At 39.9% G+C, this 19,618-nt stretch overlaps 1 protein-coding gene across 1 annotated transcript in view; it reads right to left on the bottom strand.

Moving 5' to 3' along the window:
* chrnb5a (cholinergic receptor, nicotinic, beta 5a) overlaps positions 1 to 19,618 on the bottom strand; it is a 164,966-nt gene that overhangs the window by 40,950 nt on the left and 104,398 nt on the right. The window contains exon 3 of the mRNA XM_028806029.2: positions 4,649 to 4,693. Within this exon, the coding sequence (XP_028661862.2) occupies positions 4,649 to 4,693 (45 nt within the window). The remainder of the gene's footprint in view (positions 1 to 4,648; positions 4,694 to 19,618) is intronic.

Here is a 19,618-nt window from a genome sequence, read left to right as displayed (position 1 = left end):
GCACCCAACGTCAAAGAGGTGCTGCTGTTCCTGTGTGGTTTCCTTTTCTTTTTTAGATTCACACCCCTGCTTTATCAATTTACAGATGATGACGACTGCCTTCTAAGTCGATTTAGATTTCCAAGCGCTATCGTCTTGGAGTTCTTGATATAATTTTTAAGATGAAATTCCTTCAGGTATGTATATTAAATTATACAGATACATTTCTAACTTAATTTAAATAATATATACTGTTAATAATTAAACGTGTGGGGACAGTGGTGCAGCAGTAGCGATGAGCTGCCACCCCGTCCAAGGACTGGTCCTGCCTCACGCTGTATGCTTGCTGGGACTGGCACAACCCTGGATGAATAGACGGATGGAATGATTAAACATGTAATACGAAGATATTTCAATGTTCCTTAAAAGCTTTGAAGAATCGGTGTTCTAAGTTTACAGATGGCTTGACATTAATTAAAGAGCTTATTGTGTGGCGACTGGTGATGTGGAGAAAGAAAAGGAAGGACAGGAAATGGGGGTTGGTACGTTTGAAAGAGACAGCACTGCTGCATTAAATTATTTCATCGAGGATCACACACAGCCCAGCAAGCCTCTTGTGGGAGCCAGAAACAGTCTCTGGACAGGGAGCCAGCTCATCGCTACCACTGCGCCACCATGCCCCATGTTTAATAACATGCTTTAATTCATTTCATCATGAAAATGATAATCATGTATACATCTTAGTATTTAAATTGTTCAGAGAGCTGTAATATCATGAATGTAATGTATTCTGTGCCCTGTCGGCATAAGAGAAAGCCCGTTTAAGAAGCACATAGTTATTCACACACATACAACACAAAGAAGAACACATAGAATATGAAGCATTTAATGTGCTACTTTAGTTACGATTTGATCTGATAAACTCAAGTAAATTAAATATTGATTTTAAGATTAAGTTTACAATGTTCTACTTTAGTGACAAAATAAACTACGAGATTAAAGTGAACATTTTGACCTTTTTTTCCACTCTGTCCCTGTTATTTTTCTTTTCTCTGCTCCCGTATGACATTCCGACAGTGGACTACGACTCATCTTTTCATGGTGACTTTGATATCATGCCACTTCTTTTTAAATTTTGGGCACTGTGCGATTTTCTGAACTTGAACTTTCGAGTGTCTAAGCTACTGGGTATCACTTGATCCACTTCCTTTTGTTGTTTATACCACTGCTTAAGCCAACAAAATAGTACATTTTTCCTTGCCCCCACTTTGCATTTGCTGAAAGTCTTTTTTTCACATGCTTTTGCTATTGTCTTTTAACCAAACAGTGAGCGGGGAAGGTGATATTTATTTTGATTTGTATATTAAAATATGCAAAATTCTGGGAGGAGTCGGGGTGGGGCAGCAGCATGTACGCTTTTCACACTGACTGGGATTTATGGAGCTCAAGTGCGTGGCAGTTGGCTTATGCACAGTTTTGAGCATCTGAATTTTTTTGTGCATACGCACATTTCCACTTTTGTCTGTACCCGGTGTTTAAGTGTGAGTTCTACGCACAGTGTTATGCATGAGGCCTCAGATGTTGTTTTCTCACCGGAATGATGTCTTACACTACCACCTAGTAGAATCCTCCAGATACACATAAAATACATGTATAAATGGTACACTGCTTGCATAGCAGCAGCGTACGCATTGTGTAGTGTTAAATATATCCTGCCACTTATACTAAATATGTAATATCAAGAGAGACATGTCTCAGTTAAGCCACCTCAGACCACCCCAAAGTGATTTATTGTTAGTCGGCCACATTGCGGAGATGTATAAACACTTCATGGATGATTTGTAAGGGCTGGATTAAGCTTCACCCTCAGAACGCTCAAGGCTGCCACGTGTTCCCATTGTTCTTTTGACATGTCCTCTGAGTACGTCATCAGAAATTACTGCAATGTGTGCGAAAGTTGCGGTCCAACAAAAATATGGGTGCCGTGTGTGTTCAAGTTTTGGTACTTAACGTCAGCATCGTTGTTTACTATCAACATGTGACGGTGAGCCACATTGCAGTTCCAACAAGATCAGTGTGTTCGCTTCGATGTTTGATGAATTGTTCTATGCGGTGACACAAATCAACAGACTTAAATGTTGACATGCGAATGTCTTCATGGTGCTCTTCTTCATCCATTTCTTGCATAGGTAATATAAACGTTCCATATTTCCCATCGAAATGATGTGATAGATTTAAAGATCTCACATAACATTCTGTGTTGCTGTTGCCATCTTTTTGGTTTTTTTACACCTTTGCAACAGCATTAGAAGTTTTCTCTTTAACATCTTTATTCCCTCAACTCACAACACAGCGAAACCAGGTGTTGTTTTCTGACCGTGATGATTTCTCGCACTGCCAACTGGTGGAATCCTCCAGATTTACATAAAGTATGGATGCAAGAATAGTTAGTACACTGCTTGCGTAGCAGCAGGATCTTTAAGCTCAACATTAAGTAAATCCTTGGCGTAAGTGTTATCAAGACCCAAAGAAGCCTTTGTTAGGTGTTGTTACATAATAATAAATGAGATTTAGATGCATTTCTGCAGCACCTAAAACTAAAGCGTGATGAATGCTTTTTATAGGCACCGGATGTTAACAGGAAATCATTTTCTGTTATGGAAAATGGAACTTAATTACACAGTGCATCTACGTATTTGTATTTATTTCTCTGAGAATTCTTGCTAAATTTCACTCATAACAGACATATAGAAATATTATAAATCAGAAATATACAGTATATTGTATAACTGGTTCAGTTATTCTCACTTCTGTCTATAAGAAGAGAGCCTTCAGTGATTTACTTAACTACAATTCAGCCTGGCACATTCTTTGTTCAAAAAGTAAACTCTGCGACAAATAAACCCTGCAGTGATTTAGTTTACAGAGATGTGTCCTAAGGGTGCTTTCTACAACAAATAAACCACTAAATTCTCGACTGTCGCGAGCAGAAATTTATTCAAGCATGTCTGCTTCCAACAAGGTAGGAAAAATAAAAATAAAAAATAAAAACAACCCTGGCAGAATTCATTACGTACAAACACCAAAAAGCAATTTGTCTGTCGCTTCATCACGGGCTTTACATTACTGCATGTAGTTATGAATGCATGAGTGGCATTGTTAGACTTTAGGACAACATTTGGAAGGAGTTATTGCAAAAAAAGAACAAAACAAAAAACCTGTTACAGCACTGAAGTATGAAAGAAGTAAGAATATCATGCTCCTTAGGTCTGCTATTGAATGGGATCTGGTGGTACCACCTATATGTGGCATCAAATCTCCATCCAGATTCTTATGATGTGTAGCTCTGAGATGCTTCAACATGCCGCCCACCTCCATTCAAACTGCTGACTCCATCATTGTGGATGATGGCTTTAATGTGAGGTTCTTAATGTCTATGAAAAGAGTAACCATACAGGGACTCATAAGGTTCTATGCTCTTCTCACCCACTTAGGTCTGAAAGTGAACGGAGTCTGGTAGTACCACCTCTATGTGGTACCAAATCTCAATACATTCCCTTTTCATGTGTAGATCCTAGTGGTGGAACAAGCTGCCATCCTCTGTCTGAGAGCTAACACTACATTGGCTTCCTGGAGCTGCACAGATTATAAGAAAGTTCTTGATACCTTCCTACATGGTAATCAGCACCTACAGAAGGTATCTGGAGACACTTGTGAGATCCTGTGCCCCTACTCACACACTGTTATTAAATGAGGTCTGGTGGTACCACCACTACATGGAAGCAAATCTGGATCATGTGTAGCACGAGCTGCCCACGTCCTTCTGAACTGGTGACTCCCTCAATGTGTTTAAGGAGTGTATGAAGGCTCTCTTGGAATGTGATTTTTTTTCAAAATGAGTGCCATTATAAACAATTCTGCAGATCATCTCCCTGACACACTAATACTGAACACATTCAGACAGCAAATCATTCAGCAGAAGTGTGTCAGGAATTGCTATGGGGGTCCTATATACGAACAATACAACTGTATAATGCCTCATTGTGAGTATAAGTCAGCTTTTACATCCATCTATCCATCTATCTATCTATCTATCTATCTATCTATCTATCTATCTAGCGTAGCGTAATCTTTTGTTGTTCTGTATAGTTTAGAATTCTTTATTGTGACGGTTCATTTTGTAACCTTATTCTGTAACACTTGTTTTAAAGCAGACCCCCAGGCTAGTGTTTATTTAATTATGTTCACCTCTTTTTGTAAGTCACTTTGGATAAAAATGTCTAAGTAAATGAATGTAAATGTAATGCTAATATAACCAGTATCAATATGCAGACCACCCACAGCTCACAAAGATTAATAATGTTTCTAAAGAGGAGCATACAATCTGATTATTTTGTTCTCAATGCGCTTGCATATTATACATAATAATGGAAGATTTTCCAGAAAGTAACAACATGAAATTGAGGGTAGAGAATTCTAATGCTGTAGCCAACAAGAATCGCATGCATTATCATCGCTTTAAAGTTTTGACTTGAGGCAAATGATGATCTTATTTGGAGAATCCTTTACTATTTCTCTTTAAAAGTACTAAAAAGGAAGCTAATCACATAAAGGAAAAAAAAGCAAACAAAACAAAAGAACAAAAACCCACAAGTAAAGGTGTACCAACCTGGGTAAGCCAGACATTTGTAGTCATTATCTGTTCCCTTTCATTCTGTCATAAAAGAAAAAGAAAGCGTAAGCATAAATAATAGTGTAGCATTTAAAGTGTTCTGCATGAGTATGACAGTTTTTTTCAGATTCCTGTTTAATTAATAATTTGTGGTGATTTTAGACAAGCAACTTCAACAATATGGAATTTGGCTTGGTGAAGCTCATTTTTAACATATAGCTTAATGTCCACTGTAATCCTTATTTCCCAGCAGCCCCTCAGTCAAACAATTTAGCTTTGGGAGGAAATGGCAGAGACACTACCACCGCCTCAGTATCACCAGCGCTCAGGTGGAGAGGGTGGACAGATTCAGATACCTCCAACTCCCAAGTCTAGTTTTATTTGTGTCTAGGACAATCGCTGGGTTAATGAGTGGTGTCCCGTTTTGGAAGCGTGACACGTGATGTTGTCACGCCACCATAAAAGGTGGGGTTTGCGATTAGTTAGTCAGTATCTCAGCTTAATCTGTTCAAATAAAACTTATTTCTATGCTTGATCCATTAGGGAAAGCACAACAAAAAGAGGGCTTGTAGGTATCACCTTTCAATAGGGTTATCAGACATCCCGTCCCATTTATATGCATTGCTTTATGTTTTACTCTTAGAATCCCAAAACTGAACAATGTGTAACCATTTTTTAGATGGCCGAAATATGAAGGGCTCCCCCCACCACCACTTTGATTTTATGTGCATTTTTAAAAGGCACACGATACTCCTCTCCTGAGTCTTTCTTTTTATTTGCGTCTAGCAAACTCCCAGAATCAATGAGTTGTGTTCCATTTTGGAAGCGTAACATGTGATGTCATCACGTCACCATATAAGATGGGGCTGCAATTAGTTAGATCAGTATCCCAGTTTAATCTGTTTAAACAAAAAAAAATGTTTCTGTGCTAGATCCATTAGGGAAAGCCCAATAGAAAGATGGCCTTTAGGCATCACCCTTCAATTGGGTTACAAGACGTCCTGTCCTGTTTTAGGCATCGCATTCCATTTTATGCTTAGAGTCGCAAAATTTGAACAACATGTTCCATTTATAGATGGCCAATATTCCCCTTGATTTCATGTGTATTTTTATAAGGTAAATGATACTTCATGGTGGGGAACCCCCCCCCCCATCTTCAATTTTATTTGCATCTAGCAAACTCAGTTGATTAAAGTGTTGTGTCCCATTTTAACAATCTGGTCTACCTTAAGCTAGGTTAAGAAGGAAAGTGATAATTAGAGAGCAGCAGTATGGTTTCATGCCAAGAAAGAGCGCCACAGATGCGATGTTTGCTCTGAGGGTGTTGATGGAGAAGTATAGAGAAAGCCAGAAGGAGTTGAATTGTGTTTTTGTGGACCTGGAGAAAGCATATGACAGGGTGCCTTGAGAAGAGCTGTGGTATTGTATGAGGAAGTTGGGAGTGGCAGGGAAGTACGTAAGAGTTGTACAGGATGTGTACGAGGTAAGTGTGACAGTGGTAAGGTCTGCGGTAGGAGTGACGGATGTATTTACACACAGGCGGAAGCACGAACATAGCAGCGAGCGGAAGCACCGAGCAGAAGCACAGAGCAGCGGCGTCTCCCACAGGCACGTAACCCTTCGCAAACACCCGAGCAAGTTCATCGGAAGTAAAGCCGGCAGATGACCAGAAGAAATAACCGGCAGTGAGAAACTTGAAGCCGACGGTCTCTGAAGAAGAAAGCACATAAGTAAACTACAGAAAACGGAGAAGATGACATCAATACTAAACGTAAGTTCTATCTGCTCTCTGCCCGTTGAGGGCACGTTTATATGTTGTGTGTCCTGCAGCATGTACAGTTCAGGTTTTCCGGCCGACATTGTAGACAGCTTCACCTGCCAAAAGTGTTTAGTTAATTTAGAGTTGGTCGGGAAAATACGCGAATTGGAGGACCACGTTAGGAATCTGATAGCGATTAGGCAAACCGAAAATTGGATCGACTCGGTTTGTTTAGACAATTCGGCTACTTCTGATTCGGCTTCAGTCTCTCCTGGTCCCACTGTAGTCAGTGCGCGGCCGAAGTCAGCAGCACCAATTCAGCCACAGGGCGAGTGGGTAACAGTAAGACGGGGGTCTAAGAATCCAAAATGTAGTCCCCCGGCACCCAGGTCACCAATTCGGACCCAGAACAGATTCTCAGCACTCCGCAACGCGCCTGTGGAAACTGAGAATAAGAAAGTGCTCATAATTGGCGATTCCATAGTGCGGAATGTTAGAATTCCAAACTGTGTTAAACCAGCAGTTCATGTTAAGTGCCTCGCAGGGGCCAAGATTTCTGGCATAGAGGCCGCATTGGACCGTGTCGCCGACGATGAAGTATCTACCTTATTGCTGCATGTCGGCACTAATGATATTTATTCACAGCAATCTGAGGTATTAAAGAGGAACTTCATCTCTCTTTGCATCAAAGCTAAAAGAAAATGTCAGAATTTAGTTGTATCTGGCCCCTTACCAAGATTATATAGAGGGGATGTGATTTATAGCAGATTGCATTCCCTTCACTGCTGGCTAGAAACCTGGTGTGCAAACAAAAGCATAGCGTTTGTGAACAATTGGGATGATTTTTGGGAAAGGCCTGGATTTTTCAGAAGAGATGGTCTTCATCCTAACTGGAGGGGATCTTATGTATTATCCCAAAATATGGCAACAAAACTGCCTGGTTGACTGATTAGAGCACCGTCCAGGCCGCAGTCATGTGATCTTAAATCATAGGCTGTTGTTTATCCCACCTGTTACTTTCCTGAAGCTGTTACCCATAATCCTTGTCTTGGGGCATCCAGTAAATTTAGTCTTGATACAAACCTTAAATTAATTGATAACCAAAAAATAAGGTGTATAATTAGACCAAAGGATAAAACCAGACCCTCCACCAGGGGCATCTGTAATAGAAATTTACTACAAATTAAAACAAAAAGTATATCACCAATTCAGAAAGAAGCATACAGTTTTAAATGCTGCTTATTGAACATTCGCTCTCTTGGCACTAAAGCTGTTTTAGTAAATGATATTATATTAAGTACAAAATCTGATCTGTGTCTTCTCACCGAAACCTGGCTTAGTAAATGTGACACTGTCCCCCTAGCTGAGGCGTCACCAGATCGATACTCGTTCCTTCATAAGTCTAGAGATTCAGGTCGAGGAGGGGGCCTTGGAATAATTCATTGTAACAAAATGCAAATCACTTCTAAAAATTTAGGTAACTTTACATCCTTTGAAGCATTCATTTTAAATATTAAAACAGATTCCAACACAATTATAGTGCTAGTCTATAGACCACCAGGGCCGTATTCATTGTTCATGACTGAATTTAGCAAGCTTTTATCTGACTTGGCTATAAATTATGATCACGTAGTACTGATGGGAGATTTTAATGTACACATTGATGTGGAAACTGACACTTTTAGCAAATGTTTTACTTATTTGTTAAATTCAATAGGATTTTGTCAGAATGTCAAAGGTCCAACTCATAATCATAACCACACATTAGATTTAATTATAACTTACAAAGTTGAAATTCAAAATTAATTATTACTCCATTAAATGAAGTTATTTCTGATCACTACTTAATTACATTTGATATAGTCCTGCCCTTGCCAAAACACTCCCAGATTAAAACAAAGACAGTGCGACATCTAGATTGTAATTCTGCTTCAAAATTTATAGATACTTTGAGTAAGTCGAGTGTAATTGTGGAAAACCATTTAGATCAGTTAACATCAAATGTAAACGTGGACTACAATTTAGATCAGCTAACATCACATTATAATGTGACCTTGAGAGATGCTCTGGACACAGTGGCTCCCCTTAAAACAAAAGTGATCAAAGCACATAGAAACTCTCCCTGGTTTAATGAAAACACTCGGGCTCTTAAATTAGAGTGTCGAAAACTGGAGCGCAGATGGAGAACAACAAAGCTACATGTCTTTCAAATTGCATGGACAGAGAGTGTTAATAAATATAAAAAAGCTCACTTTAAAACTCGGTCAGAATATTATTCTACATTAATACATAGCAATAATAAAAATCCTCGGGTACTGTTTAGAACAGTGGCTAAATTAACAAATGGAAATTCAGATCAACAGTGCAAAATACCAACAGACATTAGCAGTACAGACTTTATGAACTTCTTCAATGAGAAAATTAAAAATATAAGATCCCAGATCTCTGCATCACAGTACAAAACAAATACTAGCTTAGCAGACCCTGTCTCACATTGCACTCAGCACTTTAGTAATTTTAATCCTGTAACTGAGCAGGAAGTCTTAAGTTTAATTTCTAAAATGAAGCCCAATACTTGTTCCCTAGATCCAGTGCCAACAAAACTAGTAAAAAGTGCAATGGATGTTCTTGCAGCGCCTATCCTAAACATTATCAATAGTTCATTATTGCATGGCACAGTACCAGATGCACTAAAAGTGTCAGTCATTAAACCATTACTTAAAAAGTCAGACCTTGACCCACATATACTAAATATTTATAGGCCTATTTCAAATTTACCGTTTCTCTCTAAAATACTAGAAAAAGTAGTCGCCAGTCAGCTTCAGACACACCTTACGCATTACAATTTATTTGAGAAATTCCAGTCTGGTTTTCGCACTGGTCATAGTACAGAAACGGCACTAACACGGGTTGTAAATGACATTCTGATATCCTCTGATGAAGGAAACTCCACTGTAATTATGTTGTTGGACTTAAGTGCAGCATTTGACACCATCGACCATTCTATTTTACTACACAGGCTAGAAAATGATGTTGGGCTTACAGGCACCGTGCTCGCTTGGTTTAGTTCTTACTTATCGAATCGATTCCAATATGTACAGAAATGTGCTGACAGTACTCCATCATTATACACAGAAGTTCAATATGGTGTCCCGCAGGGCTCAGTACTGGGACCTTTACTGTTTTCACTGTACATGCTTCCACTGGGATCTCTCATTAGGAAACATAATGTTAATTTTCACTCGTATGCAGATGACACCCAGTTATACCTTTCATTTAAATCAAATGAAGTTTTCTCCAATGTTGTCTTTAATTAGTTGTGTTAGTGAATTAAAGGAGTGGATGAATAAGAACTACTTGTCTTTAAATACAGATAAAACAGAGATGTTAATTATTGGAGGGAATGACGCTGATCACAACAATATTTTGTCATCATTTAACTCGTCATTTAACTCAGTTGGAATCACCATTAGTTTTACTGAATCAGCCCGCAATCTAGGAGTTATCTTTGACTCTAGCATGTCATTTAAAGCGCATATTACAAAGTTGTCCAAGACATGTTTCTTCCATCTTAAAAATGTTAGGAAATTAAGGCGCTTTTTAAATAAACAGGATTCTGAGAAACTAATTTATGCATTTATCTCTAGTAGGATTGACTACTGCAATGCGGTGTTCACTGGATGTTCAAACTGTTCTTTATACAGCCTCCAGTTAATCCAAAATGCGCCTGCGAGAATTATTACAAGAACAAGAAAATACGAACACATAACTCCAGTTCTTAAATCCTTACACTGGCTCCCGGTTAAGTTTAGGGCAGATTTCAAAATCCTTCTTTTAACATATAAAGCATTAAATGGTCGAGGTTTGGCTTACTTGTCTGAACTTATCAGGACTTACAAACCAGAGCGCACATTAAGATCTCAAGATGCCGGTCTGCTTATGATTCCAAGGATTAATAAAATAACAGTGGGAGGTCGAGCTTTTAGTTACAGGGCCCCTAAACTGTGGAATGGTCTGCCTGCTACTATAAGAGATGCCCCTTCGGTCTCAGCTTTTAAATCCCGGCTGAAGACTCACTACTTCAGTTTAGCACACCCTGACTAGAGCTGCTGATTAACTGTACAGACTGCATCTCTGTTGTTAGTCATTAGCACTTAAACATAAGTAACATGACAGTTATAATTGTATACTAACCCTCACTTATTCTGTTTTTCTTCTCGGTACTCAAATGTGGCACTTGGTGTCACGGCCCACCTGCCAAGTTGTTTTACCTGCCTTAGGTAAAGTCATCTCTGATGGAGGATCGCAGGAATCGTGGGAAAGAGGGGTCCTTTCATTGGATTGGCTGGGCCAGCACTGTTTCAGCCGTGGAATGGCCAAATGGGGGAGGCAGCTTGAAGGATGAGGACTCCAGGACTCTACACAAATCCAAATCTTATTATGGGATATATCATCTACTGTTAAATTCTGCTCTGTACTTCTAAAATTTATATTTTTTATTTCTTACTATTTCTGTTCTGTTTTGTGTATTGTATTGTATTGACCCCCTTCTTTTGACACCCATTGCACGCCCAGCCTACCTGGAAAGGGGTCTCTCTTTGAACTGCCTTTCCCAAGGTTTCTTCTATTTTTCCCTACAAGGTTTTTTTGGGAGTTTTTCCTTGTCTTCTTAGAGAGTCAAGGCTGGGGGTCTGTCAAGAGGCAGGGCCTGTTAAAGCCCATTGCGGCACTTCCTGTGTGATTTTGGGCTGTACAAAAATAAACTGTATTGTATTGTATTGTATTTAAGGTGGAGGTGGGATTATATCAGGGATCAGCTCTGAGCCCTTTCTTATTTGCAATGGTGATGGACAGGTTGACGGACAAGATCAGACAGGAGTGCCCGTGGACTATGATATTTGCTGATGACACTATGATCTGTATTGAGAGTAGGGAGCAGGTTGAGGAGACCCTGGAGAGGTGGAGATATGCTCTAGAGAGGAGAGGAATGAAGGTCAGTAGGAACAAGACAGAATACATGTGTGTGAATGAGAGGGAGGTCAGTGGAATGGTGAAGATGCAGGGAGTAGAGTTGGTGAAGGTGGATGAGTTTAAATACTTGGGATCAACAGTACAGAGTAACAGGGATTGTGGAAGAAAAGTGAAAAAGAGAGTGCAGGCAGGGTGGAGTGGGTGGAGAAGAATGTCAGGAGTGATTTGTGACAGACAGGTTACCTGCAAGAGTGAAAGTGAAGGTCTCCAGGACGGCAGTGAGACCAGCTATGTTATATGGGCTATAGACGGTGGCACTGACCAGAAAGCAGGAGACAGAGCTGGAGGTGGCAGAGTTAAAGATGCTAAGATTTGCATTGGGTGTGACGAGGATGGACAGGATTAGAAATGAGGACATTAGAGGGTCAGCAAAGGTTGGATGGTTTGGAGACAAAGTTAGAAAGGCGAGATTGCGTTGGTTTGGACATGTGCAGAGGAGAGATGCTGGGTATATTGGGAGAAGGATACTAAGGATAAAGCTGCCAGACAAGAGTAAAAGAGGAAAACCTAATAGAAGGTTTAAGTATGTGGTGAGAGAGGACATGCAGGTGATGGGTGTAACAGAGCAAAACACAGAGGACAGGAAGATATGGAACAAGATGATCCGCTGTGGTGACCCTAACGGAAGCAGCTGAAAGGAGATGTTCAGCCTATACACAAGTGTCCCAGGTTGGGACTTTGAAAGTCTGGTCCCAAAACAGAAAATCTGGTCTTTTTCTTTATGGATTTAATTTTTGCTTTTGGGTTTCATTTATTGGACCTTGACGATTTTCTGATGTTGACTTCTGGTTTTCCACCCCTTCATTTGCAGGTATTAAATCTAAATTTAATTCTCCACCTTGATTAGTAATACCATTTTTTTTTCAGGTGAATTTTTAATCCGATGCTAATTCTGGCTTACATGAATCATTGAGTGTTTTCATTAATTATTTTTTGTTTTTTTCACTCAGGATGTGGATTTAAATATAGCCTGCAGATGTCTTTACAAGTTTCCTTTTAGCAAACTGATTTGAATTCCCTTTTTTTCCTGCTCCTGCTAAGGAGGCTGTTCCATTATTTCAGTTTAAATACCACTAATTTGCCATACAGTTCAGTCAAGTAACCAGATACAAAGACAGGAGCGCACATGACAGGACAGCTGCTCCTATTATGTCATCGGCACCTGCCTCTGCGTCTCCTGAATTGTCTACCTTTCGAGATCTATTTCAAGAGAAGTCATCACAGATCACTGAACACTGTCTTGTTTTGTGAGCATTCATAATTTCAGAACATGTCTCTTGGTCTGGCAGATGGTATTACAGCAGTTGCAAACGTATCGTTTCACCAGGTACACTAAGTACTGAAATTTAGGACAGGGTGGGGATCCTCACTAAAATTAGGACAGGGTAGTGTGACAATAAATATTCTAGAAAAAGCCAATCTTCTCTAAACTTTTAAAGGATTTAAATAAAGGAGACACAGATTTGGCACGGTGGTTCACTGGTAGTGCTGCTGCCTCACAGTAAGGACACCAGGGTTCGCATCTCGGATCCTCTCTGCATGGAGTTTGCATGTTCTCCCCATGTCTGCGTGGGTTTCCTCCGGGCGCTCCGGTTTCCTCCCACAGTCCAAAGACATGCAGGTTAGGAGGATTTGGCGATTCTAATTTGGCCCAAAGGTGTGTGCTTGGTGTGTGGGTGTGTGTGTGTGTGTCCTGCGGTGGGTTGGCACTCTGTCCGGGATTGGTTCCTGCCTTGTGCCCTGTGTTGGCTGGGATTGGTTCCAGCAGACCCCCATGACCCTGTGTTCGGATTCAGTGGGTTGGAAAATGGATGGATGGATGGATACTTATTAAATAATTCCAAATAGTCTGTCCGCTTCCTTTCATAGCTTTTCCGATGGTTGTGCTGCGCCTGCTTCCAGACATGTATTTTCGTATTAAAGCATTTAACTAATCACATTTCAGCCATCATTTGTTGCCAGGCAGGGTCAAAGTCAAAGAAGTCTGCCAGGAGGCCTTCACAATCCGTTCTGCAGGCTCTCTAACACAAAATAGATGTCGATTAAACCGCTGCTTCAACCAATCAGATTTTGAGTTGGTTTCACTAGGGCCCTCTAGCAGGCGTATGGCAACGTCACCGTATTCAGACCCGTTGATTGGATAGGATGGTGTAATATAAAAATCTGGAATGAGAGCATCATGGGGCAGCTGTACACATTGGTATGTTTGGTGGTGACCATTCCCGTGTCCACTGCTTCTGTCGAGCGGACATTTTCAGCCCTAAAACGAATTAAAACTTATGCCAGAAATACGATAGGGCAGGTTCAACTTTCAGCATTAGCTTCGATGGCGATTGAAAGGGACTTCGTGATGGAACTGAAGCGCACGGATAATCTGTATGACAGAGTAATTGAACAGTTTTTGAGGAAAGAGAGGAGGATGAATTTTGTTTACAAATAATCCGAATTTTTGGTGAGTAAAATGTTGCGATTTTCCTAAATAATATTGCAAGTTTATGAGTTATTATTGATGTTTTTTATGTGTGTCGCGGGCTATAGCTGCAGTAGAAAGGAAATTGTTCACCCCTGGTTTGTCTATTCAATAAAGGCATTTATTGTGGCTATAGGAGTTATCTATCTGCGATGCAATGGCTCTTTATACTGTATTTCTGCATATTAAGATGGTTTTTATAACCATAAATTAGTTTTTGAGGGGTGTGTTGATTCAGACGGAGCACTACTGAAGGCCTAGGTGTGAAATGCACGGTTCGCCACTGCCTTGTGATGGACTGGCACCCTGAAAAGGGTTTGTTAGAAAATGAGCGATAAAGAGAAGGGAGATGGGGGACAGGAAGTATGGATCACCTAAGGAGGGATGGTGTGCAGAAAATCAGTTGAGTCAGCCTTACATCTACAGGTACACAGCAGATTTGTGGGGGTAACCAGCACAAGATCATATACTGTATTCTTAAAATTGGTAATCTCTATGTATTAGAAAAATAGATGCTATATTTTACTAAGCATTAAAATGTAAGAGTTAGGATTGAAAAAAACTTATGCCTGCATATTTTTTATTATTCTGTATGAGCTAGAAACCACCAGTAGTTTATTAAGCCAAAGGTTAGACATGCAGGAGAGCTGGAGAAGAATGGGCCCCTCACTTAGAGAGAGAATGTGAACTCTTTGGCTATAAATTATAGTAGCAAGCAAGGATATCCCTTATCAAACACATAAGATGGACAGAGTGGGGTTTGACACCCCCTCAACTAAGAATTTTTGGTGGAATCAATTAGATGCAAGACCGGAGCAATGGAATGCTACAAGTCAGATGAGGATGATTAATGGCTGAAATGATAAGAATTGTAATAAAAGTAAAAGCTGCCCATTTCTGGGGTCTCATTGTTCATTAAGTGAGTCTGTATGCGCACCCTACAATAAAGCCTGATTCTGCTGTCTGTTCTGAAGACTCAGAGTGCCTTCATTTGGGCTGAGAGTGTCTGCGTCAGCCTACTTCAAAAATATCTAGAAATTAAATGAACAGACGTTAAAGAGAAATTTGAACCCTAGTCAGGAGGGCAACCTTGGGTGAAACATAACAGCACTGGGGCACGCTCTGACTCTCCCAATCTCATCCACCAATTACAGTCATATGAAAAAGTTTGGAAGCCCCTCTTAATTCTTTGGATTTTTGTTTCTCATTGGCTGAGCTTTCAAAGTAGCAATTTCCTTTAAATATACATATGACATGCCTTATGGAAACAGTAGTATTTCAGCAGTGACATTAAGTTTATTGGATTAACAGAAAATATGCAATATGCATCATAACAAAATTAGACCGGTGCATAAATGTGGGCCCCCCAACAGAGATATGACATCAATACTTAGTTGAGCCTCCTTTTGCTAATCTAACAGCCTCTAGACGCTGTCCTCCTATAGCCTTTCATGAGTGTCTGATTCTGGATGGAGGTATCCGTGACCATTCTTCATACAAAATCTCTCCAGTTCAGTTCAATTTGATGGACAGCCTATTTCAAATCATCCCATAGATTTTCGATGATATTCAAGTCAGGGGACTGTGATGGCCATTCCAGAACATTGTACTTCTCCCTCTGCATGAATGCCTTTGTAGATTTCCAACTGTGTTTTGGGTCATTGTCTTGTTGGAATACCCAACCCCTGCGTAACTTCAACTTTGTGACTGATGCTTGAACATTATCCTGAAGAATTTGTTGATATTGGGTTGAATTCATCCGACCTTCAACTTTAAAAAGGCTCCCAGTCCCTGAACTAGCCACACAGCCCCACAGCATGATGGAACCTTCACCAAATTTGACAGTAGGTAGCAGGTGTTTTTCTTGGAATGCGGTGTTCTTCTACCGCCATGCAAAGCGCTTCTTGTTATGACCAAATAACTCAATTTTTGTCTCATCAGTCCAAAGCACTTTGTTCCAAAATGAATCTGGCTTGTCTAAATGAACCTTTGCATACAACAGACTCTGTTTGTGGCGTGAGTGCAGAAAGGGCTTCTTTCTCATCACCCGGCCATACAAATTGCGCTGAATTGTAGAATGATGTACAGATACAGCATCTGCAGCATATGACTGTACATGTTTCTATAGTTTCTATGTATCTTTTACTATGTGCCATGTTTTTTGTGGGTGGCTCTATCCAGCAGGGGGTACTAGCTCCCTGGTTGGAATAAGTTCTTTTGTAATTGCGGCATGTTACATAACCCTAAAACTATATAGATATAATATAAAAAAGGCGATACCCCTCCCTTAGTGATACAACGGTAAGAAATCATATAGGAGAAATAACAGCTTTCTTTAATGATGATTTACGCGGTATAACAGACGAGGAAGCCATGACAAGACTTTTCACTGAAGTGGGAGCTCGATGTGTAGAGTCTGTCATTTTCGTCGCTGTGCTGGAAGGATTTTCAGGATCAGATGATGTTATCTTCCATCTGTCCATAGGCTTCAAAGGTGTGCCAGGCAATGTTCCAAGGCTTTATACTCTTTCTCCATGTGCAGGCCCCCACTTAGGTAAATCATGCCATTCCAAACAAGGAAAAGAAGATTCAATGTCATGCTGACTCTGACACACAGAAATAGTACAATGCCCATTTTCGCAGTTGTCCCTTTCTTGTCTTCTAATGCTTGTCTAGCTGTTCTAAATTATGTGTGCTAAATCTGGTCGTGTGTTAGCTGTACATGTGAGACGAAGCAAATTTATAAAATACATTTTTTGTACAGAACACAGCGACATATTAAACATATAAACTTATTACAGTTCCCCCCGAAAAAGCAGGAGCCTCCTGCCCATCACCGTCAAGGGAAAACCCACAGATCACTTGCAGTTCATTGAATGTGCTGCTGTTGGTGAGTTTCTATTGTGATTATCCTGTGCTTCTGTGATTTTACTGCACCTTATGCTGTGTTTTGGACTTCTGTGAATTGGAACCCGTTTCTCTTGTATTACATTGGATTTTTCAGACAACCCCTGCTGTGCCTTTCATAGCTTCTCTGTTTTCAGAGCATTTTTTGATTAATAAAAATTCTACGTTTGCCCTTTATGTGACTAGCCTGGAGTTTGTCGGTCCACCTCTTCCCCACAGTGGGCATTTGGTGGTATTGAGACTCTGTTTGCTAAGGAACCGCGTGTTCAAGTCAAGTGTCAAGGTGCACATTTGTTATTTGTGAGGTATCTCCTGTGGCCCTAACATTGGGGAAGTTGAATTCAGAGTATGTCTGTGTTTAACGAAGTAATTAACGACTGTACTGCTAATAACTGAGTGACATCTCTGTTTCTCTTTGATCTTAGCTCTTGTTACAACATACGTTGCACCTAAATGACATATATTGTGAATAACTAAACAGTACTTGGTATACACTGCAGCTAGTGGTTGGTTTACAAGATCATACTGTAGAGATGCTAATTTGTTTCTTTTATTCAGCACATTATTTATTCAGTTATTTTAATTGTGTGAGGAGTGATGGATCTTAATTGATAAGGAATGTCATAAGTCACACAGTCTGAATTAATGACCCAGGTGCCTGATGTTTAAATGGTCTCTGTGAGAGAATAGGAGGCCGAGCTCCCTTCATTAAAGCAGCTCGTTATCAATCGTGGCATTTTTATCTGAAGGTGAAATCTACCAAGATTCATATTGAAGTGGGTGTACACTTATGTGATCAATTTGTCATTTGCCATTCAATTAGACCACTTTTCAGAGATCTATGCCAATTATCTCAAAAAAAGTCAGAGCGGCACACATAAGGTTCTATTCTTAGAAGATGGAGTTGTAGCATTTCATCAGTTTTCCTAATTTAGGAAACTCCTAACTTCGCCAGGATTTAGGAGAGCTTGTGAACTGTCCTGACTCACTAGGATCTGTCAGAGAATGGCGTTCAGGAAGAGATCGGCACATACATTCCAGGAAACAATGACAACAATAAAGTCGTAGATAGATAGATAGATAGATAGATAGATAGATAGATAGATAGATAGATAGATAGATAGATAGATAGATAGATAGATAGATAGATAGATAGATATGAAAGGCACTATATAATAGATAGATAGATAGATAGATAGATAGATAGATAGATAGATAGATAGATAGATAGATAGATAGATAGATAGATAGATAGATAGATAGATAGATAGATAGATAGAATTTAATATAATTAAATATAACTGGAGACTAATACATCATATCAAATGGATAGAGATGGAGTAATATTCGTAAACAAGACTTGTGCATCACTGTCGAACCAGGGACTACACTGGTCACAGAAGAAGTGTTGGGTTGCTAACCAGGTTGTTCATTTTAATATTTACACAGTCCTTAACCAAAGCAGGTGTTCAATGGTGCATTCAATAAAGCAAAAATGAAAAGCAGTTAACAAAAATTAAATAAGAGTCTTCTTTGATCTTTTTCCTTCCAGTCAGCAGTCTGCTCTGTCTCGAGCGAGACGCGTCATGCCAAGAGCGTCTCTCTTTTGTAGCAGAGGGACCGCTGTGGGAGTAGATTCAGTTTCCCGTGGGTGGTTTCTCAGAGAGATGTTGCCCTCAGTGACCATGCTCCCTCATGTCCCTCACCCCTCGTGGTAGTGCTTACATCAGATGAGCCCGGAAGGCACACCTCAGATGCACATGCAGACAGTCACGTTATTGGTTCAGTTTCACAAAGAATACACGTGCTATTATCCACGATGAAAGTGTTGGTAACGTTACATTTATCAGTGGAAATTACAACTTTACAGTTGTGATGATTTCAACCATCCATTTCTTGAATTTTGCACTAAACTTTGAACACCCTTAGAATACGCAGATTTATACATTTCCCCATCACTCCACATGAAGTAATGTTAAAGCAAGCTACACTGTATTATTTTAGAAGGATAGTTTTTTTTCACAAAGAGAACCACAGATACATGGAATAAGTGACCAAGTAGTGTGGTGGACAGAAGGACTTTAAGGACCTTCAAAACACAACCTGATGTTATTTCAGAGAAATTAAGTGGATAGGACTGGTGAGCTTTGTTGGCCTGAATGGCCTGTTCTCATCTACATTGTTCTAATGTTCATTCATGCAAATCGCTGCTTTAACTGGAGTTGTTGGGTTGATTGACGACATCCACATAAAAATCATTGCCACAAGGGTGGTTAAGCATGCATACTTAAATTGTACGTGATATCATGATATCAACATATAGGGAGTTATGGATGCAAATTGTATTGTAGTAGCCATCATATTACCCTGAAGATTTTGCCAGGATGGGTACTTGATGGTGAAATGTCACACAGGTACGCTGAGCTCTGCACTCCCCAAATCTTTGGAGCATTCACTTAACGTGTTGCAAAGCCGCAAAGGTTCAAGAAAGCAGGCGTAGACACCAAGAACATTGGATAATTAGAGCCTTGCAGAACATAAGGGGGGAATCACAGAGACAGATAAACATGTCATTCAACTCTGGAAGACATTCAGGAACACTGGGGTGTAAGCACAAGAAAAGCCACAGACAGTTTCAGTAACTGTTATTTTAAGAGGCGTTTCTTATGGCCTAAACAGCAGGAGGTTGACTCTTCTGAAAGGACTTCATTAATTGTTAAATAAACACACATCTGTTATCGTGCTTTAATCTCATTCGGGGTGTTTATCAATCTTTTGTGGAGGAAAAATTAGACTTAGG

Source organism: Erpetoichthys calabaricus, chromosome 7 (assembly GCF_900747795.2).
Source record: "Erpetoichthys calabaricus chromosome 7, fErpCal1.3, whole genome shotgun sequence".
Classification (NCBI taxonomy): Eukaryota; Metazoa; Chordata; class Cladistia; order Polypteriformes; family Polypteridae; genus Erpetoichthys; species Erpetoichthys calabaricus.
The sequence above is the reverse complement of the archived record's forward strand: the minus strand, read 5'-3'. Positions and strand labels throughout refer to the sequence as shown.